The 26063-nt window shown below is 46.4% G+C and overlaps 19 protein-coding genes across 19 annotated transcripts; 9 read left to right on the forward strand and 10 right to left on the reverse strand.

Annotated features, from left to right (window-relative positions):
• Positions 1–126: 126 nt before the first annotated feature.
• Positions 127–1692, forward strand: HPODL_02255 (Allantoate permease; the record flags this gene model as incomplete). The annotated part of the gene is made up of 1 exon (XM_014081877.1): positions 127–1692. The coding sequence occupies one exon, from the start codon at positions 127–129 to the stop codon at positions 1690–1692; it is 1566 nt and encodes a 521-aa protein (XP_013937352.1).
• Positions 1693–1822: 130 nt separating this feature from the next.
• HPODL_02256 (uncharacterized protein) lies at positions 1823–2842 on the reverse strand (the record flags this gene model as incomplete). The annotated part of the gene is made up of 1 exon (XM_014081878.1): positions 1823–2842. One exon carries the CDS (start codon positions 2840–2842, stop codon positions 1823–1825), a length of 1020 nt encoding a protein of 339 aa, XP_013937353.1.
• A 425-nt stretch (positions 2843–3267) lies between these two features.
• HPODL_02257 (uncharacterized protein) lies at positions 3268–3810 on the reverse strand (the record flags this gene model as incomplete). The annotated part of the gene is made up of 1 exon (XM_014081879.1): positions 3268–3810. The coding sequence occupies one exon, from the start codon at positions 3808–3810 to the stop codon at positions 3268–3270; it is 543 nt and encodes a 180-aa protein (XP_013937354.1).
• A 207-nt stretch (positions 3811–4017) lies between these two features.
• HPODL_05102 (uncharacterized protein) lies at positions 4018–4248 on the reverse strand (the record flags this gene model as incomplete). The annotated part of the gene is made up of 1 exon (XM_014081880.1): positions 4018–4248. The coding sequence occupies one exon, from the start codon at positions 4246–4248 to the stop codon at positions 4018–4020; it is 231 nt and encodes a 76-aa protein (XP_013937355.1).
• A 45-nt stretch (positions 4249–4293) lies between these two features.
• On the forward strand, positions 4294–6654 carry HPODL_02258 (NAN1 U3 snoRNP protein; the record flags this gene model as incomplete). The annotated part of the gene is made up of 1 exon (XM_014081881.1): positions 4294–6654. The coding sequence occupies one exon, from the start codon at positions 4294–4296 to the stop codon at positions 6652–6654; it is 2361 nt and encodes a 786-aa protein (XP_013937356.1).
• Positions 6655–6681: 27 nt separating this feature from the next.
• HPODL_02259 (Conserved hypothetical membrane protein) lies at positions 6682–7047 on the forward strand (the record flags this gene model as incomplete). Its single annotated transcript, XM_014081882.1, has 1 exon — positions 6682–7047. One exon carries the CDS (start codon positions 6682–6684, stop codon positions 7045–7047), a length of 366 nt encoding a protein of 121 aa, XP_013937357.1.
• A 68-nt stretch (positions 7048–7115) lies between these two features.
• On the forward strand, positions 7116–7559 carry HPODL_02260 (uncharacterized protein; the record flags this gene model as incomplete). Its single annotated transcript, XM_014081883.1, has 1 exon — positions 7116–7559. The coding sequence occupies one exon, from the start codon at positions 7116–7118 to the stop codon at positions 7557–7559; it is 444 nt and encodes a 147-aa protein (XP_013937358.1).
• A 42-nt stretch (positions 7560–7601) lies between these two features.
• Positions 7602–8657, reverse strand: HPODL_02261 (uncharacterized protein; the record flags this gene model as incomplete). The annotated part of the gene is made up of 1 exon (XM_014081884.1): positions 7602–8657. One exon carries the CDS (start codon positions 8655–8657, stop codon positions 7602–7604), a length of 1056 nt encoding a protein of 351 aa, XP_013937359.1.
• A 79-nt stretch (positions 8658–8736) lies between these two features.
• HPODL_02262 (putative membrane protein) lies at positions 8737–9357 on the reverse strand (the record flags this gene model as incomplete). Its single annotated transcript, XM_014081885.1, has 1 exon — positions 8737–9357. The coding sequence occupies one exon, from the start codon at positions 9355–9357 to the stop codon at positions 8737–8739; it is 621 nt and encodes a 206-aa protein (XP_013937360.1).
• Positions 9358–9670: 313 nt separating this feature from the next.
• Positions 9671–11647, forward strand: HPODL_05103 (Conserved hypothetical membrane protein; the record flags this gene model as incomplete). The annotated part of the gene is made up of 1 exon (XM_014081886.1): positions 9671–11647. The coding sequence occupies one exon, from the start codon at positions 9671–9673 to the stop codon at positions 11645–11647; it is 1977 nt and encodes a 658-aa protein (XP_013937361.1).
• Positions 11648–11753: 106 nt separating this feature from the next.
• Positions 11754–13517, forward strand: HPODL_02263 (Dihydroxy-acid dehydratase, mitochondrial; the record flags this gene model as incomplete). Its single annotated transcript, XM_014081887.1, has 1 exon — positions 11754–13517. The coding sequence occupies one exon, from the start codon at positions 11754–11756 to the stop codon at positions 13515–13517; it is 1764 nt and encodes a 587-aa protein (XP_013937362.1).
• A 134-nt stretch (positions 13518–13651) lies between these two features.
• Positions 13652–16363, forward strand: HPODL_05104 (Polyphosphoinositide phosphatase; the record flags this gene model as incomplete). Its single annotated transcript, XM_014081888.1, has 1 exon — positions 13652–16363. The coding sequence occupies one exon, from the start codon at positions 13652–13654 to the stop codon at positions 16361–16363; it is 2712 nt and encodes a 903-aa protein (XP_013937363.1).
• HPODL_02264 (Protein involved in rRNA processing) lies at positions 16360–17007 on the reverse strand (the record flags this gene model as incomplete). Its single annotated transcript, XM_014081889.1, has 1 exon — positions 16360–17007. One exon carries the CDS (start codon positions 17005–17007, stop codon positions 16360–16362), a length of 648 nt encoding a protein of 215 aa, XP_013937364.1.
• A 276-nt stretch (positions 17008–17283) lies between these two features.
• On the forward strand, positions 17284–19236 carry HPODL_02265 (Gamma-glutamylcysteine synthetase; the record flags this gene model as incomplete). The annotated part of the gene is made up of 1 exon (XM_014081890.1): positions 17284–19236. The coding sequence occupies one exon, from the start codon at positions 17284–17286 to the stop codon at positions 19234–19236; it is 1953 nt and encodes a 650-aa protein (XP_013937365.1).
• A 32-nt stretch (positions 19237–19268) lies between these two features.
• On the reverse strand, positions 19269–19964 carry HPODL_02266 (putative membrane protein; the record flags this gene model as incomplete). The annotated part of the gene is made up of 1 exon (XM_014081891.1): positions 19269–19964. One exon carries the CDS (start codon positions 19962–19964, stop codon positions 19269–19271), a length of 696 nt encoding a protein of 231 aa, XP_013937366.1.
• A 1122-nt stretch (positions 19965–21086) lies between these two features.
• Positions 21087–22082, forward strand: HPODL_02267 (uncharacterized protein; the record flags this gene model as incomplete). Its single annotated transcript, XM_014081892.1, has 1 exon — positions 21087–22082. The coding sequence occupies one exon, from the start codon at positions 21087–21089 to the stop codon at positions 22080–22082; it is 996 nt and encodes a 331-aa protein (XP_013937367.1).
• A 19-nt stretch (positions 22083–22101) lies between these two features.
• On the reverse strand, positions 22102–23125 carry HPODL_02268 (uncharacterized protein; the record flags this gene model as incomplete). Its single annotated transcript, XM_014081893.1, has 2 exons — positions 22102–23048; positions 23089–23125. The coding sequence occupies 2 exons, from the start codon at positions 23123–23125 to the stop codon at positions 22102–22104; spliced, it is 984 nt and encodes a 327-aa protein (XP_013937368.1).
• Positions 23126–23213: 88 nt separating this feature from the next.
• Positions 23214–24203, reverse strand: HPODL_02269 (Peroxisomal membrane protein PEX13; the record flags this gene model as incomplete). Its single annotated transcript, XM_014081894.1, has 1 exon — positions 23214–24203. One exon carries the CDS (start codon positions 24201–24203, stop codon positions 23214–23216), a length of 990 nt encoding a protein of 329 aa, XP_013937369.1.
• A 311-nt stretch (positions 24204–24514) lies between these two features.
• On the reverse strand, positions 24515–26032 carry HPODL_02270 (Component of the RSC chromatin remodeling complex; the record flags this gene model as incomplete). The annotated part of the gene is made up of 1 exon (XM_014081895.1): positions 24515–26032. The coding sequence occupies one exon, from the start codon at positions 26030–26032 to the stop codon at positions 24515–24517; it is 1518 nt and encodes a 505-aa protein (XP_013937370.1).
• Between the last annotated feature and the right edge of the window lie 31 nt (positions 26033–26063).

A 26063-nucleotide genomic window follows, 5' to 3' on the forward strand; every position in this document is an offset into this window, starting at 1 on the left:
GATATCTCCGACTGAGATCTTATCGAAAAAAATGTCGGACATTTTGACAGAAAGTTATTCGAGATAAGAAATGATAGATGCCAGACGACTATTTATTGCAAAGCAAATTCAGCTTCGCCTTGCAAAATGAAAGAACGCAGCGACAATAAATCCAAGGAAACGGTTTCTCAAGTTGAGGTAAACCCTGTTCTCTCGACGGTTGTTTCGCTCGACGGACGCGAGATCGAGATCCACCAATTGGATGCGGACGTTGCTCTGCAGTACCATCAAGACGCGATGGATCTGGTCATGGACCCAGAATTCGAGCGCAAGCTAGTGCGCAAAATAGACTGGTGTTTGATGCCGGTTATTGCTGCACTCATGTCTTGTCAGCTAATGGACAAAACAACCAACTCTTACGCTTCGATCATGAATCTACAAAAGGACCTCAACATGTCCGATAAGGAATACAGCTGGGTCGGCAGCACTTTTTACTTTGGATACCTTATTTTCCAATTCCCAGCAAACCTGCTGCTGCAGAAGCTTCCTCTTTCGAAAACTTTGGGAGCAGCAGTCATGATCTGGGGTGTCGTGCTGATGTGTCACGCGGCCTGCACTAATGCTGCCGGGTTTCTTGCCTGTCGAGTCATCCTAGGAGTTTTCGAAGGTTTCATGAACCCAGCGTATGTTCTTCTCACCAGTCAATGGTACCGGAAGAGCGAGCAGTTCATGCGTGCCTGTGTCTGGTGGGGATTTCAAGGTTTTGGTACTCTTTTGGGAGCAGGAATCGCTTATGGCCTTGCAGTGCACCGTTCAGGCAACTACTCTTTTGACTCGTGGAGAATGCTGTACATTATCACGGGGATTATCACTGTCGTTTTGGGTTTCGTCTCTTTGGTGCACGTTCCAGACTTGCCGGTTAAAGCATGGTTTTTGAACGAGATAGAGAAGAAATACTGTGTTGAAAGAGTCAAAGGAAATCAGCAAGGTTTTGGAAGCCATAAGTTCAAACGCCACCAAATGCTCGAGGCGTTCCAAGACCCAGTGTTGTACCTGTTTTTCCTTTATGGAATGTCGTATGCAATTCCCAACGGAGGCTTTACTAACTTTGGTTCTATTCTTTTGAAAGGAGACTTTGGCTTTTCCACTCAGAATGCGCTATTAATGGGAATGCCTGGCGGAGCCATCGACATCGTCTTCCCTATTTCTGTGGCCTATCTCACTTATCGCTTTTTGAATAATAGCAGGCTCATCTCGAGCATCATTGTCCAAATAATCACAATCATCGGGATGTGCTGCCTAAACTTTACAAGTCACAAGGGATCTCGACTCTTTGGATATCTCTCTTTCTACATGGCAACATCTGTCTCCGCTGGTATGGTGTCTGTTCTCTCATCGAATGTTGCTGGAAGTACGAAGAAGGTGACTATGAACACGACTTATCTTGTTGGCTACTGCGTGGGCAACATCATAGGACCACAGACTTTCATCTCAGCTCAGAAGCCAGGATACATTGGGGCAAAGACTGCTATGCTAGTCAGCTTTGCCGTGGGATTACTTTGTATTGTGTCGCTCCTGGTGCTCTATGTGCACAGAAACAGAATCCGTGACAAGAAGCGGGCTGCCCTGGGCGACAAGTACCAGGTTCCAGATACCATTGCTTTTGCTGACCTGACAGATATCGAGAACCCGGAGTTTAGATATTCTTTATAGCGAATGTGATTTAATGCGACACCAAGAAGGAAACAGTAACGTGTGAATGTGAAACTCCCGAGACAGGCCGATTCTTTCTTACTGGCTAGCTTCCACTGCATTATAATATTGGCCCAAAGGTCTATCTAAATTAGCTATAATATCTCGTAGATATTGGGCGTTTTTCAGGAACCGTGATAAGGCCCTGTCCCTCCTTAAGTCTAAATTGGACTGCCCTCAGAAGCTCGTACAACAAAGACAGCACAGGCGTGTCGACCTTGAGCTCTCTGGCCACCCTTAACAAGTTGCCCAGAATAACCTCAAGCTCAATAGGATTGCCCTTCTTCACGTCAACAAGCATGGACGGCTCAAACCAGTCGCCGTCGTCAGAGTGGACAACAGTGTTGATCACGTCCTCTGGAAGCTCGACACCGTCAGCTTTGGCAACCTTCACGACCTCTCTCATAGCAGGAATAGACACGGACTCCAGAGTGCCAGAAAGATCCAATCTCCCTGTGTCTATGCCTGTGAGAGCACACACCGTGTTCAAAGTAGCATTGTACACCAATTTTCTGTATCTGTACCATTTGGTGTCCTCAAAGTAAGACACATCGTTTTTGCCATTGCTGTAGAGGGAAATGAACTCCTTTGCCTTTTCCACTTGGAAGTCCTTATCGAGGTTAGGATTCTCAAACACACTGATGACAGCCTTGTCGGTTTGAATGTGCGAAATGACACCATTGTGGTTATGAGATCCAATATGCGAAACTCCAGAGAGACAGACGTTCTCTGGGTACTTTTCAATGAATGGTCTTCCCAGGTCAAAACCGTTCTGCACCAGAACCACCACTGTTTTTCCAGGAGTGATCACAGGCTCTGCAAGAACCTCAGGCTTCACGATGTCAGGTAATGATTTGGTGGATATCACAACGTAGTCGTAGGTCACTCCAGCGTCACCTGCTGCAGCCACAGACTCGTACACGGCAGCGGGTTTCCAGCCCTTGATGGTGCCGTAATTACACGAGTTGATCTCCCAGCCTTCATCTTTGACTTTCGGGTAGTCTCTTCTCACTACCACAGAGAGATTGGACTTGCCAGCATAATCAATACCATAGGCCACAATGGTGCCAACTCCACCGGTTCCTATTAGAAGGACGTTTGGTTTAGACATTTTTGGCCTAAATGAGGCATTGCGACATATTTATAGCTCCTCGAAACACTGTGCTGGACAAATCGCGATTGTCCAGATTTGGTGTGGCATATCGGCGGAAGTTTTGCATCGGGGATTTTACGAAGATAAGATATTAGGATTTCCTAAAACGTAAAAAGTTTAGACTATAAGGGGAGACCCGCCATACGGCACTGCTGGAACGTCGGACTAGGGCAGCGGGCTACTTTTGGTTGAAGCGGCTACAGGAGTTTCCATTTCAGCCGTTTATGTCGCAAACTGTTAACGTGTAAATGTCATCTATCGACTGGATTGCATATATAGAGGTGGTAACGCAGTTAATTAATTAGAGGCATTCAGCACCAAGTTGGCTCGAACGCACAATCTCGCGGCCCAAAGCACGTTAGTTGCGCCCGAGTTTCATCCCTTCATGCATCTTTTTGCTCAGAACAATCTTTCTCTTTCTGTTGTTCCCAAGGTTTCTTGCGCTCGCTCAGTGTGCTGTTGGACGAAAGTTCTGGCCCCAGCACCGTATCTGGTATTTGTTTTATTCCTGGGATCGGCTTATTGTTGACAATCAGATCCACCAGTTGCTCGTAGTTCGACGAATACGGGATTTCCTTTGTGTTCGTTCCCTGTGGCTCTTGCACCTTCCTTTCGCTCTCCCACTTGCGGTAATCGTCAAGGTCCAAAATTTCTCCCGTTTGCGAACAGAAGAAATACACCTTTGCCTGCCATACCAGCTGTTCCCTATCTTGAGGTTTGATTTTAGAGACGTCGAATACGCCCTCCGATATGTCTTTTGAAATCTCTGGATCGCTCTGGCTTTGCAAAATCAGGTACTGCTCCATAACCTGCTTGAGACCAGCAAGATACTCCTCATTGGAGTCGAAATCGTACCTGGAAAACTCTTCGTAGACGGAATCCATGAAATTTGAATTTTTAATATTTCCGTAGCTATTAATGTACATAGAAGGCCTACAAAAAAACAGAAGAAAACGCATCAAGTCGTCATAGCATCCTCTTCCCAAGCACATCAAACACTGTAATATTAGACCTCGTAGCCAAAGCTCGTACCGTACTGTTGACTAGTGCCTGCGTATCCGTGTACTCCTATTCGGTTGGCCTTCCTTGTGAAGTTTGTCATCGATAAACGTTACTTCTCTATTGCCTCTCCCTTAGTATTGATCTCCCTCAATCTCCTTCTTCTCCAGCGGGTTGTATCTCAAGAACTTTTCAATCAAGTCCACATGTGTCAACACCATCCGTCTACAGCAATATCTCTTCAACTTCAAGCGATCTAGGGCATCTCCTTCAGTCATGTTGTCCTCCTGAAGGTACTGGAGATAAGTCTCCCATTTGTCGCCCACAACTTTGCCGCAAGAGAAACACCGGACAGGAATAATCATGTTGTTAAAAATTTTCAGTACCAAAAAATTTAAAAAAATATATTCATGGTGCTCTCCGACTGGAACCTTAATTTTGGTGCTGGCGGCCGTCTTCTCGGGCGTGCGCAGCTCGTGTCCGCCGATTCCAAGTTTGCCATTGTTCCCTTCAAGTCACAGATCAAAGTTTACTCCTTGGCCACCCGTCAGTCAGTGCGTAGCATTAGACTCGATCTCGATCTTTCTCTGGTGGTGGATGCTGCGTTCAGCACACAAGATCCAAACCTTTTGTACTTGTTTACGAGGACTAACACTATGGTTGTTGTCAACTGGAGAGAAAAGCTGGCTTCGCCGGTGGTTGCCACCTATACCTTACAGCTACCTGCCGAAATCGTGAGATTTGTGCGATTTGGAGCCTCTGAGAACGAGTTCTATTTCATCATTGGGAAATCTACCACCAAAAATCAACCACACAGCCGCACTTTGTTGAAATCCACTATTGACTCTCAAACTCAAGAGATATCGACTCTAAAAAACGTGGTGCTTTTTGCCATGTCTGTTGATAGAAGCACGCTTGCATACCTCACAAATAAAAATCAGTTGTATTTCCAGTCCGGAGACGGTCCCCTGGAGATGATTCAATTTGCTTACAAGACGCCTATTACCTCGTTGGCCGTCTCTAATGCACAGACCCCGATGATCGCTCTGGGAACCTCGTCAGGTATTATCCAGCTTATTTACGTTTCAGATAACACCAAACCCCAACGGCTGCTCAAGTGGCACATTGGCCAGGTCAACTGTGTTGAATTCAGTACAGACGGCACTTATCTGCTATCTGGAGGTCAAGAAAAAGTTCTTGTCTTTTGGCACCTGGAATCGGATAACCAGCAGTTCCTTCCTCGTTTGAATGGAGAAATTGTGGACATCGAGCTTTCTGCCTCAACAGAAGAATTGTACGGTGTCAGTTTACTTTTGAACGGCTCCGATAGAGAATTTTTGGTTTTGAGTGCGGTGGATTTGACTTCCAGGTTGAACGTCAATGGGGTACGTCCAAGGTTTGTAACCGATGTTGAGACCATTGAAAAAGACCGTCGGCGACTGGCAAAGAACAGCGTCGTGTTGGAAGAGGATAATTTGACGAAAATCAAACACGACTTCTCGTCTCACTTTGAGGTCCATCCTGTTTCCAGCCATTGCTACTTCCCATATGGAGCACATTTACAGTCGTACGATTTTGTCAGGAATGAGCAAATCTCCGTGATCACTGCCGCACCAACAATCCAGGCAGGTAAAGTCCGGAGCGAGACATCAATTCAGGATCCAGAAATTGAGCAGCTTGCATTCAGTCACGACGGAAAATGGATGTGCACATTCGACAAACTCCAGCCTCCAGAAATTGACAATCTTCTTTCTCGCAACGACGTCCAATACGCCCTGAAATTCTGGAACTATGTGGATGGTAAAGATCGAGGTGGCTGGTCATTGTCGACAAAAATCATCGATCCTCATGGACCAGGAGTCGATGTGGTGGCCGTGGCTCCAGCCCCACAATCTTACAACGATGGTCTTGCTTTCGTAACTGCCGATGTCAAGGGTGGCCTGCGTCTCTGGAGACCACGGGTGCCAAAGGAAATATACCAAAAAGTTGGAAAGGACAAGAAACTACAACAAACCGCATGGACTCTACGTAAAGTACGCAACGGAAATGAGCGCACTGATGTCCAAAGTATTAGCATCTGCTGGTCCCCAGACGCATCGGTGATTGCTATTGGCCAGGAGGTGAGCATTAGCCTCATTGACGTGAACACGTTTGAAGAGACACCAGTTCAAATCCCATCTATCGCTGGCTCCAGGGTGCGGTGTCTGAACATTATAGATAAATATCTGGTGATACTTGCCAGAGACAGATTGGTTTCATTTGATCTGCTCACTTTCCAGACCACAGACCTTGCCGTGAAAGTCCACACACAGCCCGGAAGTCGCAATCTGCTGGCTGTTGACCAAAACAGAGGAGTTTTCTGTGTTTGCGTGAATTATTACTCAAAGACCTATAATTTGAGATCACGAATTTTTGTGTTTGAGCCAGCAAAATTACAACCGCTTTACGTTTCCGACCACGACACCGGTATATCTAGTGTGAGGTTTGCCTCTGGAATGTCGTCTTTTGTCATCGTTGATACGGACTCGCGCATAGGAATTTTGGGAGCAGGAGTTTCTTCTTTGCAAGAGCAGAGAGAGCTTGACCGCGCGTACGAACTCAGCACCCTTCTCAGCAACGCCAAACAAATGGCTTCCATTAGGAAAACCGAGTCGGAAGCGGAGAACGAGAGAAAAGTGCTTAACTCGCAAATTTTCGAGCCGATCCTCGATAATTTGGAGGGACTTCCTCTCGAGGCCTTATTTGATAGAGTGATGAAAATAATTGTGTAAATCAATAAAAAATTATATTTTAACATTATGGGCACCTTCGACAATAAGACATTTCGCTCCAAGCGACAACAGGCAGAATACGAACGCTCTTTCATAGGCCGCTATCAAGCCCTAATCAAGAAGAACTCATTTTTGTATCTCGGTCTTCCGATGATGTTGTCTGTGGCCTTTGGTTCGGTGATTCTCTCCAAATTTACGGCATTGCGTTACGAGCAAAGGGATGAGAAAGTGAAAGAACTTGACGAGCAACAAGCACTTGACCTTGCCACTAAAAAGCGGAAAGTTGATATTAAAGAAGAATACTACAAACTTCAAGGCCTTCTGGATGAGCACGAGAATTGGGAACCCAAGAGAGTCGAAAGACTTCCTGGGGAATCTGAAAATGTGTTTTGAGGCAGTGTAGATTTTTTCCCAATGCTAGGAAATAAAAAAAACGAAAAAAAAAAACCAAGACAGATCAAATGGTTTCGTTTTCGTGTGAGGTTTGCAACGATACAGTGGTCAAGAAGAAGCTGGCGGTGCATCAGAGACAATGTAATGGCGCATACTTTACATGTATTGATTGCAATACAACATTCTACAACAATGACCACAATAGTCATACCAGTTGTATAACCGAAGCTGAAAAATACGAGAAAGGCTGGAAAGCTCCTAAATTTGAGTCTGTTAAGAGCAAACAGGAACCTCGAGAACCTCAGTCGTCTGAACCTAAGAAAAAAGACAATAAGCAAAAATCAAAGACCAAGTCCGCCGAGCCATCGCTTGCATCGTTTGTTTCTGGGTCTGAATCGCTCTACAAAGTTCTCAAGAAAGCCCGCAAAGGACTCAAGAAAGACAAGTCCGAACTGCTTAAATCATTAAAAGTGCACAAGAACGCAGATGGCACCATCACCGTGTCCCTATGAATAGATAATTCCTCATGTAGAAATAAAATACACTGTATTTTTTCATTCCACTTTCTTGTTGAGTGATCTTCCCAGCTTATTGTAGAAGTTATAAAGTGTATTGGATGGGAATGTCAAATTGTCCAGCAAGTAGTCCGGCAGAACTTTTTCAAGCTTGTTGAGATTCTCAGTCCACTCTTTGCGCTCTGACCCAGACTGGCTCTCCTCATGCTTCAGGATTGGAATGTAAACAATCTCTCCGGCCCCCGTCTTGCTGATCAAAAGTTGATAAATCAGAAAACAAGTCTCTCCCTGCTGCTTCATCTTGAATATCATGTTTTCAGAATCTTCAATATATTCCTGGCATGTGAGACCTGTTAATAGCTCAGTGATCTCCAATTTTGTGCCCATAAGATCAAGTTCTGCCACCGCATTGTCAATTTGGGATTGGTTAGAGCCGCGTTTCGCGCTCAGCGACTCAATTTCGGAGCTTAAACGTGTATTTTCGCGTTTGAGAGACTCGATTTGTCGTTTTAATAGATCCGTCTCTTTTGAATTCTGCTTATTCACCTGCAACGATTTGATACTTGTACGAAGTTTTTGGTTTTCTTTTGTCAGGTTGTTGATTAGTGTCTCACTAGTCTGTTGCTTTCGTTCTGATAGCTTTTTGTACTCCTGAAACATTCTTTCGGTTTTCGACGTAGTAAGATCGTTGAGAATACTCGTAAGCGTCTTCAAGTCCTTACGCTGAACCAATTGGGACACCGCAGTCTCAGAAGGTAGCTTGAATTCTTGACGCGTCTTTGTAGGAGAAAGCAAAGTGGAACGCTCCGGACTATCAAATAGACGCTTTGATGGTGTCATCAATGGATTTTCTAGTCCAGGAATAGGTGAGAGTGCTTTTTTGTCTACTGAATTTTTGTTATCCTCGCTTTGCGGTTCCTGATTTTCTTTCTGATCCTGACTAGCGCTAGGATTATCTATTCCGACATCATTTCCGTTGACTTCAGCCTCAGGCACAAGTTTTCCCGTCTCATTATCGTCCTTCTCCACAGACTTAGCTCTAGTGGTGCGTTTATTGGGTAATTCAGCGCGCTTTGCTGTCCTCTTCCTTGGCATGACGCGTATCAAAACAAAACAAAAATTATTTACATACTTTTTTATCAACGCATCTTTGCACCTCCCCTAGCTTGTCACACTATGTCAGGGTTGACCACCATGCTTCTGTGATGATACCTGCCTCGGTCTTGAACTTCATCACAACGCCATAGGACGCCGAAATAGTGGCCATCAAAGCCAGCTCGCGACTGAGAAATGAGGTGTGGAATTGATCGTCTCTGTGAACGACATCTCTGTACATCTCGTACACCACTTTCGTCCAGAATAGCACAAACCCCACAACGTAGAATATTAACGGTGGGGTCGACACAATTGACACCATCATCAGCGTCACATTGTATAATATGTGTATTTGCAGGATGACGTACTGAGAAAAAGATCTCAGCCCGTCCAATGGGGGTCCCATCAGATAGATGATGAGTCGTTTCCAGCGAGGTATGTCCTTGACTTCATTTATATGAACAGTTTCTACCTGATTATCTCCTAGGAGGTATGAGTATATCCGTTTCCGGATTTGGTCGATGGTGTGTTGAGGGGGCAGCATTGAAGCGGATATAATTTCCAGGGCTCTGGCAAGTCTTTCCTCCTGCTCCTTATCTCTTTCTTGAGTCACGACTAGACCCCTTGCAACTGTAGCATGTGTGTTAGCTGTGTTTGGTGGCCCTGGTGGAGGGCTGTATGTCACGGAACGATGGCTCATCGAGACAAAAAAGGGTATACGGTTTGCCGCTGAGATGAAAAATCACAGCAGCAAATTATTTGCGCCCGTCATTGTGCAGCTTAATTATCCAAATGGCGCACACGACAGTTTACTAATAGGAGGCGCGCGTTTTAGTTTGATATAGACGTGCACCCGATCCTTCTTCGACTCAGACCCTTTTTTCGAAAATAAAAATTGATCTTCCATCCGTACACCGTAAGGTATCGCGACCTGACGAATTTCATAAAAACAAAAGGTTGTTGCAGAGGAACTTCCTGGGAGATATTCAACAGCATTTCCAAGACTACCAAGAATGGCGTTTCCCTTTCTTCGGTCTCGGTCAAGATACCGGCTATACATCCTGCTGGCCGTGTTTGTGTTTCTGACGTACTACTACTGGCCTGTTAGCCAGATAGAACAGTTGTCTGATTCCGTGCACAGATCGACTGTTCAGAGTAGCGGTGGATACGCCTCAAATTCTCCTGAGCAGCTGGAAGAGGAAGAAGACACACGAATTTATCGCGTCAGTACGGAGCCCTTACGCGTTAACTTCAACCCTGACACGAACGAGCTGGAGGTCCCAAAAATCATAGAGATCGACTCGGTGAACGAGGCACTGAGCTCCTTGAACCTGAAACCATTACAGGAAAATAAGGATCCCCAGAAGCCTGCGCAATCTTTGGACAAGGTGAACTTACTGAGCGAGTTTATTGCCAGCATGAATTACAAGCCTCTTCAGTCAGTGAAGGGTTTCATCGGCAACATTGATGTGCCGTCTACCTCTAACTATTACGATCTTTCATGCCCGGACATTATTTACAGGCCTAAAGAAAAACGGAACATTGAATTTTCCGAGCCTATACTCTTGAAAGACGACCTAGCTAGTGCTCGTGAATCCTTGCTGTCAACAGAATACAAAAATCTCATCACCATGGGTGACAAAGTCGGCAGCCGTGTGGCTGAAAATTGGCGTCAATTTTCCGGAGCGTCCGTGTGGCTTCCTGACGAGGAGTGCCACATGATGGCTAGCCGTATGATATATGCACCAAACTCCAAAAGTAACCCGGTGGCTTCGTTTATCAGGCTTCAATTGTTTGACGCCAACTGGAAAGAGATTACGGGTAGACGGATCAGATATATCGATATCACGAAACAGGAGATCGATAATGTTTTGAGAGAATACAACGACGCGCAAGACGAATCGTTGCTGGACAAGATCTCGATAAAGTTCCCTACTGTTCTGGATATTCCATTTGATCCAAAGGTGAATACTAAAGAATTACTCGGTCCTGAAGACCCACGCATTTTGTTCAAAGACGGCGAGTATGTTCAGGAGCCGGTCATCTTCTTCAATATGCTGGACAACGGCAAACGTACCATGCATGCAGTTTTCCCGCTAAGAAAGCCAAATCCAAAGACTCAAAAACGCGATCTTGTGAACTTCAAAATATCAGGAATTGCTGCGTCCAGAACCCTCTCCACGGAGAAAAATTGGGCTCCCTTTTTCGACTCGATCCGGATTGGAGATTCCTCGAAAACTAAAGGCTACGTTCAATTCCTGTACACGGTCGATCCTCTCGTTGTGTTCCGTTGTAGCCTGGACAATGGTAAATGTGAGAAATTACAGGACAACATATATTATTCTTCCTTTGCTGAAAATGCCCTGGGATTCATCCGCGGTGGTACAGAGTTAATACCCGTGCCAAGACAGATTTTACAGAAACATACCACTGGCAACGCAGAAAGCAGGCTTCAAATGTGGGTTGGATTTGTGAAAACTCACATCAACAACTGTGGGTGCGGAGATACCACTTATAGACCAAGCTTGATAGTGTTGACCAAAGAGGATGGCGTTTTCCGCGTTGATCTAATGACCGATAGTATCGACTTTGACATGGATGTTTTAGCATGGGATGAGAAGGACACCAGGTGCGGAAGCGGACCCAATGTGCTTACGCCAAATGGTATTTCGTTCTGGAACATTAAGCATCCAGAGGACAGTTCTGGCAAATCAGAGGACGTGCCGCAAGGACTATACAAGGACTACATGGGTCTTACAATTAGCGAGTCTGACGCGAACATCAAGATCGTGTTTTTGCGCAACGTGTTAAACTACATTCTCGGAATACATGGCATTGGCAAGCACAATCTCGGAGAGTATGAGCTCAATGAAGGGGTTTCCGAACGCACAAGAAAAGTGAGCGATTGCATGCTTGAGGCTTCGTACAGTTACTGCAAGGCCTACGCCAGGAAAAAGTCTGCTGTGAAGGACAAGGGCAATAATATATAAACGTATTGGACTATTGGTAATATTCACTTTTTAATTGGCCTACTGCAGCTGGAAAATTTTCAAATTAATTTTGACTAATATTTTTCAGTGATTTATTTGTTTGATCATGTTAAAACATATCTCCCATGTGCCGAGCACATTCTCGCGCCGACAGTTTAGCTCGCAAGCTACTGCGCTCGAGAAGTTTAACAAGTACTCCTCGATCCTGACTAGCTCAAAGTCTCAGGGTGCTTCGCAAGCCATGTTGTACGCTACGGGGTTCAAAGATGATGATTTCTCCAAGGCACAGGTCGGAGTCGGTTCTGTTTGGTGGACGGGAAACCCGTGCAACATCCATCTGATGGACCTAAACAACCGATGCAGTGAGTCTGTTAACAAGGCCGGCTTGAAAGCCATGCAGTTCAACACCATTGGTGTCTCGGACGGTATCAGTATGGGTACCACCGGTATGCGTTACTCACTGCAAAGTCGTGAAGTTATTGCCGATTCCTTTGAAACCATGATAATGGCCCAACACTATGACGCCTGTATCGGTATTCCATCTTGTGACAAGAACATGCCTGGTGTTCTTATTGGCTTTGCTAGACACAACAGACCGTCCATCATGGTGTACGGTGGTACAATTCTTCCAGGTTCAGGAACCTGCTCAGGCGTTCCAGAGCAGCTTGACGTTGTGTCTGCTTTCCAGTCGTACGGACAGTATTTGAGCAAAACCATAAACGAAGAACAAAGAAAGGATATCGTGCGGCACGCTTGTCCCGGTCCAGGATCTTGTGGTGGTATGTACACTGCCAACACCATGGCCTCTGCTGCAGAAGTGATGGGTATGTCTCTTCCAGGCTCTTCTTCTGCCCCTGCCGTGTCGAAAGAGAAGATGATCGAGTGCGACAACATTGGAGAGTCTATGAAGACTCTGCTCCGTTCAGGATTGACTCCTCTGGACATCATGACCAGACCTGCGTTTGAAAACGCTATTGCATACGTGATTGCCACCGGAGGGTCTACCAATGCTGTCTTGCATCTGCTGGCTATTGCCAATTCCGCTAATGTCGACCTCACAATCGATGACTTCCAGGCCATTTCGGAAAAGACCCCATTGCTCGGAGACTTCAAGCCTTCTGGAAAATACGTGATGGCCGACTTGCAGAAGTTCGGTGGAACTCCTGCTGTGATGAAGTATCTGCTGAAAGAGGGCATTTTGAATGGTGATGTTCCAACTGTCACTGGTAAAACTATGAAGGAGAATTTGGAGAAATTCCCGGAGCTTCCTGTTGACCAGGATATCATCCGTCCAGTTTCCAACCCAATCAAGCCAAGAGGACACTTGCAGATCCTGAAAGGATCGCTTGCCCCTGGTGGAGCTGTTGCTAAGATCACTGGTAAGGAGGGAACCTACTTCAAAGGAAAGGCTAGAGTGTTTGAGGAAGAGCAAGGATTTATCGAGGCTCTTGAGCGTGGGGAAATCAAGAAGGGCGAAAAAACCGTCTGTGTGATCCGTAACGAGGGCCCTAAGGGAGGTCCAGGTATGCCAGAAATGCTGAAGCCTTCATCTGCTCTAATGGGTTACGGTCTTGGTAAGGATGTTGCGCTGCTGACAGACGGACGTTTCTCTGGTGGATCGCACGGATTCTTAATTGGACATATTGTCCCAGAAGCTGTTGAGGGAGGACCAATCGGACTGGTCAAGGATGGAGATATCATTGTCATCGACTCAGACAACAACTCCATCGACATCCTGGTGTCAGAAGAGGAGCTCGCGGAGAGAAGAAAGCACTGGAAACGTCCTGCGCCAAGATACACGAGGGGCACTCTGCACAAATACTCGAAGCTTGTTTCCGACGCCTCCAAGGGATGTGTCACCGACCTTTAATAGAGGAGCATGCTTTACTGTTCTAGAACGAACATTAAACTTTTACATTTATTTATTGCAAACTATATATCCCGAAGGAATAGTTGAGAATAAGATCTAATCAAGGCTGTGTAATTATCTTTATAATTTTGTTTATGTCAAGCGAGCGAATAAACGAGGGAGAATCCACTCTCGACACCTCTGTCCCGCCCCAATTGGACGTACCTGATAGGCAGGATGATATTTCGAATACAAGTTTGCCTCCCGTGACAACAAAGCCCCGCAAAATCACGTTGACTAAATATACTATCTACGTTACCACGCAAAGAATGTACATAGTTGGCAGCAATGGCCGCGAAACAGTGTTTAGGATCATGGAAATTGATCTCACCTCTGGGGATAAGCTGATTATCATGGAAGACAATGTATACTTTACCAGAAACGAGATTATGGACGTTCTCAACGGACTGGAAGAGAGCAGCGAGGGCGGTCTCAGCAAAAAGATTACTGCTGTGGGACTGCTGGGGTTTATAAAATTCACGAAGCACTACTATCTGTGTGTGGTGACAAAAAGACGGCCAGTGGCGATACTTGGAGGATACTATCTGTACCACATTGATGCTACCGAGCTAATTCCCGTTGCCAGCAACCCTAAGCGGCCAGATCGAAACTCGGAAGAAGCACGCTACATCTCTACGTTTCAAAATATCGACCTTGGAAAGACGTTCTACTACAGCTACAATTACGATCTTACCAACACGCTGCAGGTCAATTTTCTGAAGAATAAAAGGCAGTCGCTAGGTCTGAACAAACAGGACCTTGCCAAAACATTCGAGTACCACGATCGCTTTGTGTGGAACTCGTTTTTGCTGAAGCCTGTTTTCAAGACGTTTGACCGTGTGTACGACTGGTTCCAGCCGATCATTCACGGTTTTATTGACCAGGTGAATATTTCGATTTTTGACGTTCAGGTATATGTCACCCTTATAGCCCGCAGATCACACCATTTTGCAGGAGCCAGGTTTTTCAAGAGAGGAGTGAACGATCGTGGAGACGTGGCCAATGAAGTGGAGACGGAGCAGATTGTTAGCGACATGCTCACTACTTCTTTCCATGATCCGGAGGGTGGATTCTACAATAATCCTCGGTACACCTCGTTTGTGCAACATAGAGGATCGATTCCGCTTTCGTGGTCTCAAGAAACTGCGCCAAACATACGAATGACGAAGCCCCCAATCGAGATCAACGTCGTCGACCCTTTCTATTCAGCATCCGCACTCCATTTTGATAATCTGTTTAAACGGTACGGAGCACCAGTGCAGATTCTCAATTTGATCAAACAACGAGAAAAGACAGCAAGAGAGACAAAACTACTGCGCGCTTTCGAAGATTGCATAGAGTACCTGAACCAGTTTCTTCCTGAAAAGAAGAAAATCGACTATACGGCCTGGGATATGTCCAGAGCGTCGAAAAACCGGGGTCAGGACGTTATCGAGTGGCTCGAAAATTACAGTGCAAAAACCCTAGAAACAACAGGTTTCTTCCACAACGGAAAAACGCTTGCACAGACTAAATTACAGCAAGGCATATGCCGTACTAATTGCATTGATTGCCTGGACAGAACTAATACAGCGCAATTTGTGATTGGTAAAAGAGCGCTCGGTCACCAGTTGCATGCCTTGGGGCTTATAAAGGAAAAATACTTGGAGTACGACTCTGACGCAATCAACATTTTGACCGAAATGTTTCACGACCATGGAGACACAATCGCTTTGCAGTACGGGGGCTCACATCTTGTCAACACTCTGCAAACTTACAGAAAAATCAACCAATGGACTTCGCACTCGCGCGATATGATTGAGAGTGTGAAACGGTTTTACAGTAACTCGTTTGTTGACGCGCAACGCCAGGAAGCCATAAATTTGTTCTTGGGTAATTATGTCTACGAGAAAGGACTCCCAATGCTTTGGGACCTAAACACTGATTACTATCTGCACAATGACTATTATGGAGTTCTTCTAAATTACAAACCAAGTTATACACATTGGTATTCAGACTGCCATCTTGAAGCCCCTGACTGCGGCAAGGATGATGGACTTATCGTGCCGAAAATCGACCCTTATCCAGGATGTTTCGACAACTATTGGAACATAAAGTACGTTCCCCGGGAGCTAACTAGCTTCAGCCAATTATTTGAATTTAACATGAATTCAACTCTTAGATTCAACGACGAACAACCAAAGGACGCTTCCTCCGTGGTTTCAACACAATCAACAATGAATAAGGTCAAAGAGACGAAGAACAAAGCAAAGCAGCGGATTCAGAAGCTAGCCTTGACGGAAAAAAATAGCATTTCCAACTTTTCGGAGTACGAATATGAGGGATATGTGTCGCCGTTCAAGTCAAGAAAGCCACACCGGGAACTCCATTTCTTTGATCTGGAAGATATGGGTAATAACACGCAACCTCTCGAGTCCATAGAGCCAGAGTCCGAAGATCTTTTGGAGTTTTACCGTCATCAGTTCGAGCAACTGAGGTTGTCGGACCAACAGCGAGCAACTCGAATCGACAAGATCAACGAGGCAGTTGAAGACCTCATTCTTCCGAGAAAGGAGCTCCCAGTTGTTGACCTCACAACTAATGAGCTTCTCGGTGTATCGGATAGTGATTCACTATTTGATACCGTAAGTGTCGCGACGGGAAGCACCGATTTCGAAGTGGCTTGCCAACAATACTCCAATCGAACTCCAGTGCTGTCCGTTGAAAATCAACAGTGCTACGAGAAGTGTGTGAACCTTGACTTGCGGGTAAACGATGAGCTGACGTTTGATGATGTTTTGGATACAAGCTCGAAAGTGGACTTTTAAGATTGTTTCTCTGTCTGGGCTCTTTGAATGGCTTTCACACATTCGATGGTGTTTTGTAGAGTGTCTGACTTGATCCAAATTCTGCCGTTCGCACCAATGGCGAGTTCAAATTGGTATTTTTTCATCAGTTTGGTCAACACTGGAGCGTCCTGGTGTCTTAGTAAGTATCTGGCGTAAGCCAATCGCACTTCAAATAGAAAACCCCCTTCCAGATGGCCAAATCCGCCTTCTTTGCCCGTTGTTGCGTCAAAACACTCCAGCTCCACGTCAAGATCGGGATCGACAGATGCCACGCGTGCGTAAACAAGGTCTCCAGTCTTCAGTCTTGGCCTATTCTTCTTACTTGCATTAGGAAACGCATAAAAGCCTAGCACAGCTGGCGTTGAGAAATTTGTGAGCGAGACTCTATAAAACTCTCCGAAAGAACCCACAATGGTGCCAACAACGAAATCCTGCGCAGCAGGCATATATCTTCTGGAATCAGCCTCCACATAAGCCAGCGAGGACGAGCCGGCCTGCGTCTGCACGAGGTATCCTGCGGTCGTTGGGCTGGCAACGTTACCGCTGGTCTGCAAGTTGGGGCCCAGAACAAGTTCGGATCCTGTCTCCAGCGTAAATTGGTCTCCGGGAATAACGATAGACATGGCAGGTAGCAAAAAAAAAAAATGAAGCGGAAAAAATTGTGCAGATCTGACGCGTCGATCGACGCCTACTCACTGATAAGCAAGCACCGCATGTAGTCATTATTTGCAAGATCTCACGAGATCAAGTGAGTGTGCCGCAGCTGTCCAAGCATGTGGACAGCCCCCACCCGCGCCTGAATGCGTATTTGTTAGCCGACTTTAAAAATGCAGCATTCGCTTGTACGTGCTGACAAATAATTGAGGAAGGAAAAACTTTCCTGAAAAACCTTATCGACCATGGGTCTGCTCTCTCTGGGTACGCCTTTACATTGGAACGACTCCCGTCTCTATGCTGATCATGTGCGCACAAACGGTATCATCCAGCTGATAAACTGCTTCAACGCAGCACGAGACCGCAAGAATGACCCGTTCTTGTGGGGAGACGAAGTGGAATATATGTTGGTGAAGCTGGACAGAGAGCACAAAGTTGCTCGTCTTGCCATTGACAAGGACTATATTCTGAAAGACCTTGGCGAAGATGGCTCGTCTTTCGAGGTGGCAGTCAGTAATAATGTGGTGTTCCACCCGGAGTACGGCAGATACATGATAGAAGCAACACCGCTCCAGCCCTACGATGGGACGAAACTGGAAGAGTTCGAATACGTCGAACATAACATGAGAACTAGACGGCAGATTGCCACAAAGGAGCTCGGAGAAGAGGATGTGTTGCCATTGACACTCACGTCTTTTCCGCGAATGGGCGTTGAGATTTTTACATATCCGGCCGCCGAGCCCGACGGTGAAGCGTCCAAGTCTCTCTTCCTGCCAGACGAGATCATCAACCGCCACTTCCGTTTTCCGACGCTGACGGCCAACATTCGTCGCAGAAGGGATCAGAAGGTGAGCATCAACATCCCTCTGTACAAAGACGAGAAAACTGTGGCTTCAGGAATTGATCCGTCCATTCCTCGAAGAAACCTGTTCCCGCATCACGACGAAGAACCATTTTTGGGGGCCGCCAAAGAGGGCCACATTTACATGGACTCGATGGGCTTTGGTATGGGCTCGTCGTGTCTGCAAGTGACGATGCAAGCCCCGGACGTGGCCCATGCCAGATTCCTGTACGACTCTCTGGTCAACGTCGCTCCATTGATGCTGGCTCTGACAGCTGCGGCTCCGATCTTCCGGGGCCATCTTGCTGATCAGGACGTTAGATGGAATGTGATTGCGGGAGCAGTTGATGACCGGACCCCGTATGAACGCGGAGAGCCGCCATTGAAGGGTCACAAAGAGAGAGGGAACACCTTGGACACAGCAGAGCTCATGCGCATTCCCAAGTCACGGTACGACTCGGTGGACCAGTACCTGGGTGACTTGGATACTTCCGGCAGATTCTCCTATTTCAGAAAAGAGTACAATGACATCGAATCTCCGAAAAACAGCAAGGTTTACGAAAAACTCGTTTCCAATGGGTTTGACGAAACACTGGCGGGCCATTTCGCGCACCTGTTCATCCGGGACCCTATCGTCATTTTCACCGAATCCATAGAGCAAGACAACACCGTCGAGACCGACCATTTCGAAAATATCCAGTCCACAAACTGGCAGACGTTGCGTTTCAAGCCTCCAAAACAGTCTGCTGTGCCAGAAAAGCACGATGTTCCGGGATGGAGAGTTGAGCTCCGGCCAATGGAAATTTCCTTGACAGATTTCGAAAACGCTGCGTATGCAAACTTTTCCGTCCTGCTGTCGCTAGCGGTGCTCAAATATAGACCAAACTTTTACCTCCCAATTTCGTATGCGGAGGCCAACATGAAGACGGCTCATCGCCGGAATGCCATAGTGGAGCAGAAGTTTCACTTCCGGACCAATGTGTGGGAGGCAGGAGAGGCAATAGTGGAGCAGCTGAGTCTTGATGAGGTTTTCAACGGATCCGGCTCTTTCGAGGGACTTTTATCTCTAGTCAACCGATACATCAAAGAGACATGGGGAGAAGCTCTTCCCGCAAAACTTGAGGCGTACCTCAAGCTGGTGAGCTTCAGAGCCTCGGCAAAAATCCCATCCACAGCGCAATACATACGGAACTTTGTCTTGAGTCACCCAGACTACAAGAAGGACAGTATTGTCAGCGACCAGATAAACTACGACCTGCTCGAGATGGCAGCCAAACTGTCCACCTACGACCACGGCGTGGTGACTGACTTCTTCGGGCCCGAACTGGGTCAATGGTTAATTGATAATGGTTACTAAATAAAAGACATAAGCCATACAGCTGCGCAAACCTAATTCTCGTTTTCGCTCTCGGACTCGGACTCGGACTCAGAGTCGGAGTTCTCCTCGTGGACTTCCTCCTGAACCTTAGCTGGTCTCTGGTGCTTCTCTCTGTGCTCCTTCTCAACCACCTCAACCTTCTCCTCCTCGTCCTTTGGCTCCTTCTCCAGCTTCTCCTTTGGCTCTTCCTTGAGGTGCTTGTCCTGCTTCTTCTTAGAGAACTTGCCTCCCTTGTGGCCCTTCAACTTCATTCCCTTAGGGTGTGGTCTCTCGTGAGCCTTGTGCTCCTCAATGTCAAACTCGTGTTCGGTCTCTCTGAATTCACCTTCAGCACCCTTGATGTTCTTGTGGCCCTTATGCATCTTGTGAGCCTTCAGCATACCGGCCTTCTTGTCCATCTTGCAGTCCTTGAATGGTCTGTGCTCCTCGTCCATCTCGTGCATGTCTTCGAATCCCGGTGGAGGGCGGTGGTCGCCGTGGAATCCGTGGGCATGTGGGTGGTGTGGATGGGTCAAGGACTTGACACCATGGACAACCGGACCGGACTGCAAAACTAGACAGGCAACGAAGAACAAGAACACTCCCAAGCCGAGTTTGGCAATCTTTTTGTTGGTCTCGTATCTGCTCTTGATTTTGTAGAGTTTCTCGACCTCCTCGCGAGGCAAAGTGACGTCGGTGTATTCTGGCAATTCTGTTTTAGAAGACATGGTTAACAACAAGAAGGAAAAATTGCACACTATATAAATATCATTCGATAAGCCACTAAACTAAGCATATTCCAAAACGGGCTTTCCAAACGCATTTGGATCACCGAATAAAATTTTTGGCAAAGCCCGATGACATAATATTACGTTCCGAAACTGACAAACGCGCTTGGCAAGGCAGGAGGCTTTGGTTAGTACCTAAGCAAGCGTGTGAATGGCTCATAGGCTATCACCGATAAGTCTGCCCCAATCACACATCTAAGCATTTTCGAAAGTAAACTGCTGTGACGATTCATGGCTACTTGACTATTTGACTTGAGGTCCAAGCCACTAAGTAAGCAGTCTTTCAAACTCTTTCGGTCTAAGCACGCCTATACGAAACCAGCACACTTTTTTTGCATATATGGCTGGTGTACAGATGTCCATTTTTTCTTTTCAAGATTTCTCACCAGTCGATCGACTTTTCTTATGTATCGACCCTCATCTGCTCTGCTCAATCAGCGTTCAGTGCCGTTCTTTACCTTTCGCTATTATCCATCAACTTGCAGAAACTATGTGACAGCAACACAACAAAATCCGGATTTTCTATCCCCACCTGAACCTCAAAATTGGTACACACTTCTAACCAAACCACCTTCCCAAAATAAACAACGCTTAGCCAGTTTCCAAAACGAGGTCATTGAAGGTCTCCGATCGCCATCATACGATTCCTTTAACTCGCTCTTCATCAAGCCCTACAGACGACACCGAGATTTGGCGCATGTCACAAACTCCAAAAGCGCCCTCCCCCATGTTCCTAGTTCCTACGACGCTCCGGAGGCATTGCGCAAACAATTGAAGCGCAGGCCCTTACCCTTTCACCTATCCCACCGACTTTCCACATATCTGCAGAAGAAGAACCTGCGTGATATAGGTTCTATTTATTTTGAAATCCCTACACCACGAGCAGCTCATTTTTCCATACTACAGCTGGAGCAGCTTCTATCGCTGATCCTAAGCACCAAGCGAGCCAATGTTGAGACTGTGAATGTTGGGGTACGTATTTTAGAGGACATGGAGTCTGACTCCATAAAACTAGGACCGCTTGAGCAGACAAAACTTGTTTATTTTTATACCCGGTTGCAAATGCCATTTGAAGAGGTTATTCAAAAGGTTCTGGATAAAAGCTATTTTCATCCACACACATGGAATCTCCTGCTTCAATTCTACCCATCGCATACGGACGAGATTTTGGAATTAATGCGGACACGTGTTTCCCTAGACAGGACGTTGTTGCTGACATTACTGGAAAAGAGCTCCTCTTTAAACAGTGTGCTGAATATAATCGATATCTTCAGACAGCGCCACATGCACTTGGATCACGAAGCCCTAGACAAGATTCTAGTGAAGCTCGCCGTTTTCGACGAGTACATGGTTGCCAAATCCATACTAGACACCATGATCGAAACCGCTCCAAAGCTTGCGGAAAAACCGTTTCAGGTTCAGCATAGTAGCACCCATGAGCCCTGGGTGCGCAAGCTTAACTTGTACGAGCACCATGGACTTATGACGACACGACGTCGGCGAAGATTAGTGAGCCAGATCGAGCTCGTCAACGAATGGCTACCAGATAACACTCCTCTGATCCTTTATCCACAAAGACCAACTCCATTTCTGATGCATCAATTTTTTGTTTTAAATCTAAGCTCAGATATGAGTATCGCGCGCAGATCACAAATCTGTGATCTTCTTGAGTTGATGAATACAGCGAAAATTCCAATTCTGAACAAGACAGTGATCCTAGTGTTGCAACGTCTTGTGGAGCTAGACCAGCTTAGGCAACAGGAAGTCGATCTTGCTGCGCAACTGGTTGAACTTTACCAAGAATCCAAGCGTTTCAACGCTTACTTGGAGATCCAAGCCACAAATCTGGCTTTCAACAGAACAGAATTGGTGCCGTACCTGCTGGCCAAGAAAGAAAATAATAATAAACTTGATTTTGAGGTCCAGAAAGGAGCAGGCTGGAATTCTGATTGCTACGACCAAGTGATTTTCCGCCTTGGCTCAAAGCTGTACCACAAGTCCGCGGACTTGAACTTTGAATGGCTCGCCAAATTGCTCCTCGAGCTCCACAGAGATTAATTTGTAAATATAATTTTATTTATTTCTTCTTCATACTTTGAATGGCACCAATGGCGCCACGCAAAAAATTCAGGTCTTCGTTCACCTCCTCCGGTTTGAGACCTGGACAACCCTGGTAGCTTCTTGTGGAATGCCTCGTGTTGGCCTTTTCCTGGCGCTTGATAAATTCCTCACCGTAAAGGAACTCGTTCAACTCCGGATTGTCGGTAAGAACTTTAAGAGAGTTGGAACTTTCCTCTCCAGCAGACGAAACGTCTCCGTTCCGGGCAACATGGCCACCAAGGTGCCGGCTAGGCTTCTGTCTTTTCCTTGATGAGCTCGAGGCGTACCCTGTGGCAGTTCCGGTGCCTGTTCCCGAGTCGTAAGAATCCTCAGCATTGCTCAAATTTAACGAGCCGTCGTACCGCTTGTTATGCGTTCTGCGAGAACGTCTTTCTCCAGGAAAGAAAAATGACGTCGACGACTCGAATCCGCTGTTATATCCGTTTTCTCTATGCGCGCTCCCGTTTGTTGTGTATCTCGATGCTGTGTGAGAAGACGAGGTCGTGGCTATATCAATTAATGCTTTGTCTTCCTTGAGCTGTTTAATCTTCTTGAGGATGCGCTCGTGAAGTTTCTCCTTCAGCAGCTGCACCACCCTCTCGCGCTCCTGCACAGCACTGTCGTAATCCTCCTTGAATTGCTTGTTGATTAGCTGTACTTGATACTCCTCCGCCAGCTTCAACCGCACAAGCTCTGCGTCTCTAACCTCTTCGAAATCCCGGATTCGCTGCATGTACTGTGGATTATCGCCGGAATGAAGCGAGCTGAGCTTATACTGAAGTTGAATCAGCGAGTCGCGGTAGAAATAATCTTTATCTTGCTGAAACTGGTCTTCAACCTTGCCCAGCTTGGACTGAATCTGTTGTCGCCTCTTGTCTTTCTTGGAGATCTGGTACTGATACTGTACATTATAATCAGCAGGGTCTAACGTGTTAGCGTGTGAAATCTGGTGGATTTTACTTACAACCATACTGGTTTGCCCCTTCCATATTATACTCCATAATAAATAGAAGAGAAATTACGGAAAAAACAAACTCTTAGGCTGTGCAACAAAATACGTCGTATTAATGGCTGTGCTAATTGCGAAACTCAGATCAGAAGCTTTTGATCTTTCTTGAACTCTTCCACGTCGGCCTTCGCCGTCGTCTCGATCGACTTGACCGCGTTGGCTGTCCTCTTGACTATCTCCAAGTAGTTGTACGGCACAAATCCCATGCGTCCGTCCCGTGTACGGCACTTCCACCAACTATCAGTCTTATTCAGTATGGCCACCAAGTCTCCTCGTTTCAACCTGAGCTCCATTTCCTCGTTCTCAGGGTTGAAGTCGTACAGCGCCCGCGCAAACTCCAGCTTTTTAGGATCGATGCTAGGTTCTGGGTTTCTGTTCACTGCAAGACCAGTAATCGCACCCTGGTCCGGCTGTCCGTTCAAAAGAGCCCTTTGGTGTTCAGCCATGTGCGTAACCAGTTTCTTCAGTACATATGGGAGTCCGAACACGGCCGCCAAAAAGAAAACAAGAGGTTTCAAAGACATCCTCTCCTTCTTGCCTTCTTTGTCTTTCTTATTTGACTCGATTTGCTTCTTGAATTCATCAACGCTGATTTTTAATTTGGTTCCTCTGATTTTTCTCAGGGCCTTTTTGGCCCAGTTCAACAATGCGTATATCCCCAAAAGGGAGCCCATCGCATTTTTCAAATGTTGGAACTGTTCAGCCATGGATATCATCGTGAAAAACGAGCTGTGTGTCGCGTAATATGTGCTCTCCAGCATCTGCGCAAAACCCCCAACGGCACCAATCAAGCTCTCTATCAACTGAAACGTTGCTTCCGTTCCCTGCGTAAATGAGCCCACAATCCCCTGGTTCATCATCGTCCCGTTCATGCCATTCATGCTGTTCATGCCGCTCATACCTCCGTAGCGATTACCATACATCCCACCACCATATAAGGACCCGTACATTGACGATCCATATGACCCGTAGGAGTTGTACATGTTTCCATACATGGGATTGCTATAGCTTGAGGTACCATAGCCACCGTAGTACGGAGACGTGCGTGAAGGTATGCCGGATCCGGACATGTTGCTGATTGTATTGGTAGATAAGGGAGATGGCCTGGTGGGCAACTCGGGAGGCGCCGTCGAGTTTTCTGTACTTATTGTAGCGTTATTGTCCATATCTAAGCTGTTTGTAGTTCCGCCCGTGGAGTTAGCGGTTTCCCAAGGCTTTGGACGTGGTGTAGTCATGAAAGAATGATTTTCTTGTTTTTTTTCGCCCGGTATTTCTTAATCTCCACTATCCGCTTAAGCTTACCCAAAACGTGCATTTTTAGGGAAAATTATCTAACAGCTTATATAATACACACAGATATGGCGGCCCACTAAATATTATTTCACTGGGACCACATGGAGTAGAGCTGCGGCTCTTTGACACTGATTGGCTCGAAATCTTCGTTTAGATTCACCTTCTCAGGAATGTTGTCGCCCTTTGTCGTTCCTAGTTCGCTAGTCTTGTTTGTAACAACGACTCTAGGTGCTCTGGTGGCCTCCATCATGGCCTCCTCACAGAGCATCAAGCCTTCGTCAGTGGCTCCCAACTCACTAGCCTTGAGCAGTTTTTGGCGCACAGAAGCAGTCTGCTTGCGCAAAGCCAGTCTGTCCACCACCAGATTGTGCTTCTCCAAAGCCAGCTTTCGTTTTTCGGCCTGGAGCTGATTATCCATTTCTTGGAGCTTTGCAAATTTAAGCTCGAACTGTTTGAGCGAAAGCGCCATAATCTGGCTGATTAGCGCGTCTTGAGCAGCGGTCTCCTGTTGGAGTTGTAGTTGAGAGTTGGCAGCCACTTTCGCGAGCGCCTCACTGTCTTGCTCCAACATCTGCTTAATGGAGTTGTTTATAGTATCCACCACACCTGTAGGCTTGGAACTCTGTTTGAGGAACTCTTGATACGTCGATTTGGAAAGCTGTTTTTCCAGGTACTTGTCTTCGATAGGGAGTTGGATGAAGCGAGAAATGCACTGTTCCTTGCTCCGGGTTCCGACATGTCCGCTTATGGCCGTCCAGTCGTCGCGGTACATTTCAATAGCCTCGAGCAGTAACAAGGTCTCCTGATCTGTCCAAGGCCTAGCGTCAGACCGGTTATAAGCTTTCTCTAGCTTGACGTAATCGCTGCTTTTGAATGCAGCCGGAAACTGGCCATCCTCAAATGCCTGCTTGCTGATATTTTGCTTCGTCTTCAAGTTATGGTATCTAGTCTCGGTGATTTCGTTACCTGTAATGCTGCAGAAAAGCTGTTTGAGTCCGCTCTTGGCAGGATCCTCAGCCTTCAGGGCAAAAGCGTCCTGAGCAGTGTCGTAAACGTTCTTTCTGATTTCTAAATTCAGGGGGAAAGAATTATTTGTGGCCTTTTCAGCTGACTCTTCTGTTTCTTCTTCCACTTCGTCAGATTCTTTTTTGACAGGAATGTGAGCTTCTAGTCCCGTTGGTTTGTCAAGTGTTATCTGGAAATGACCCGTAAACTGAGGACCCATGATCACAGGTTTTGTCTTAGGATCAATTTGGTAGTTAATCAAACCCCATTTGCACAGAAAGCCATGAACCCTTATGATCGAGGCCACGTCTCCCGCTAATCCCCTTCTCGCGGCAGTCACGGTAAGATATTCCATTGGGTTAAGCCTATATGTGTGGATCATGAAATCTCTATATTCCTTGTACACCTTGGGGGTCTTGAATCTAGATTCGTTGTTGAAGAATTCAGGCAAGGAGCGTTTCTCAATTTCATGAATTTCGTTCATGTCGAACCAGCGCGCAAATGACGGCAACACAACTGGCTTCATTTGTTTCGCCACAAATGCGCGTGCCTCATCATTCAAAGAATTGTTTTTTGTCTCCTGTTCCGTTGGTGAAGACATGTAGAAAATTAAAAACAAGAATATGCTCTTC

The sequence above is a fragment of the Ogataea parapolymorpha genome, chromosome I, assembly GCF_000187245.1.
Source record: "Ogataea parapolymorpha DL-1 chromosome I, whole genome shotgun sequence".
Classification (NCBI taxonomy): Eukaryota; Fungi; Ascomycota; class Pichiomycetes; order Pichiales; family Pichiaceae; genus Ogataea; species Ogataea parapolymorpha.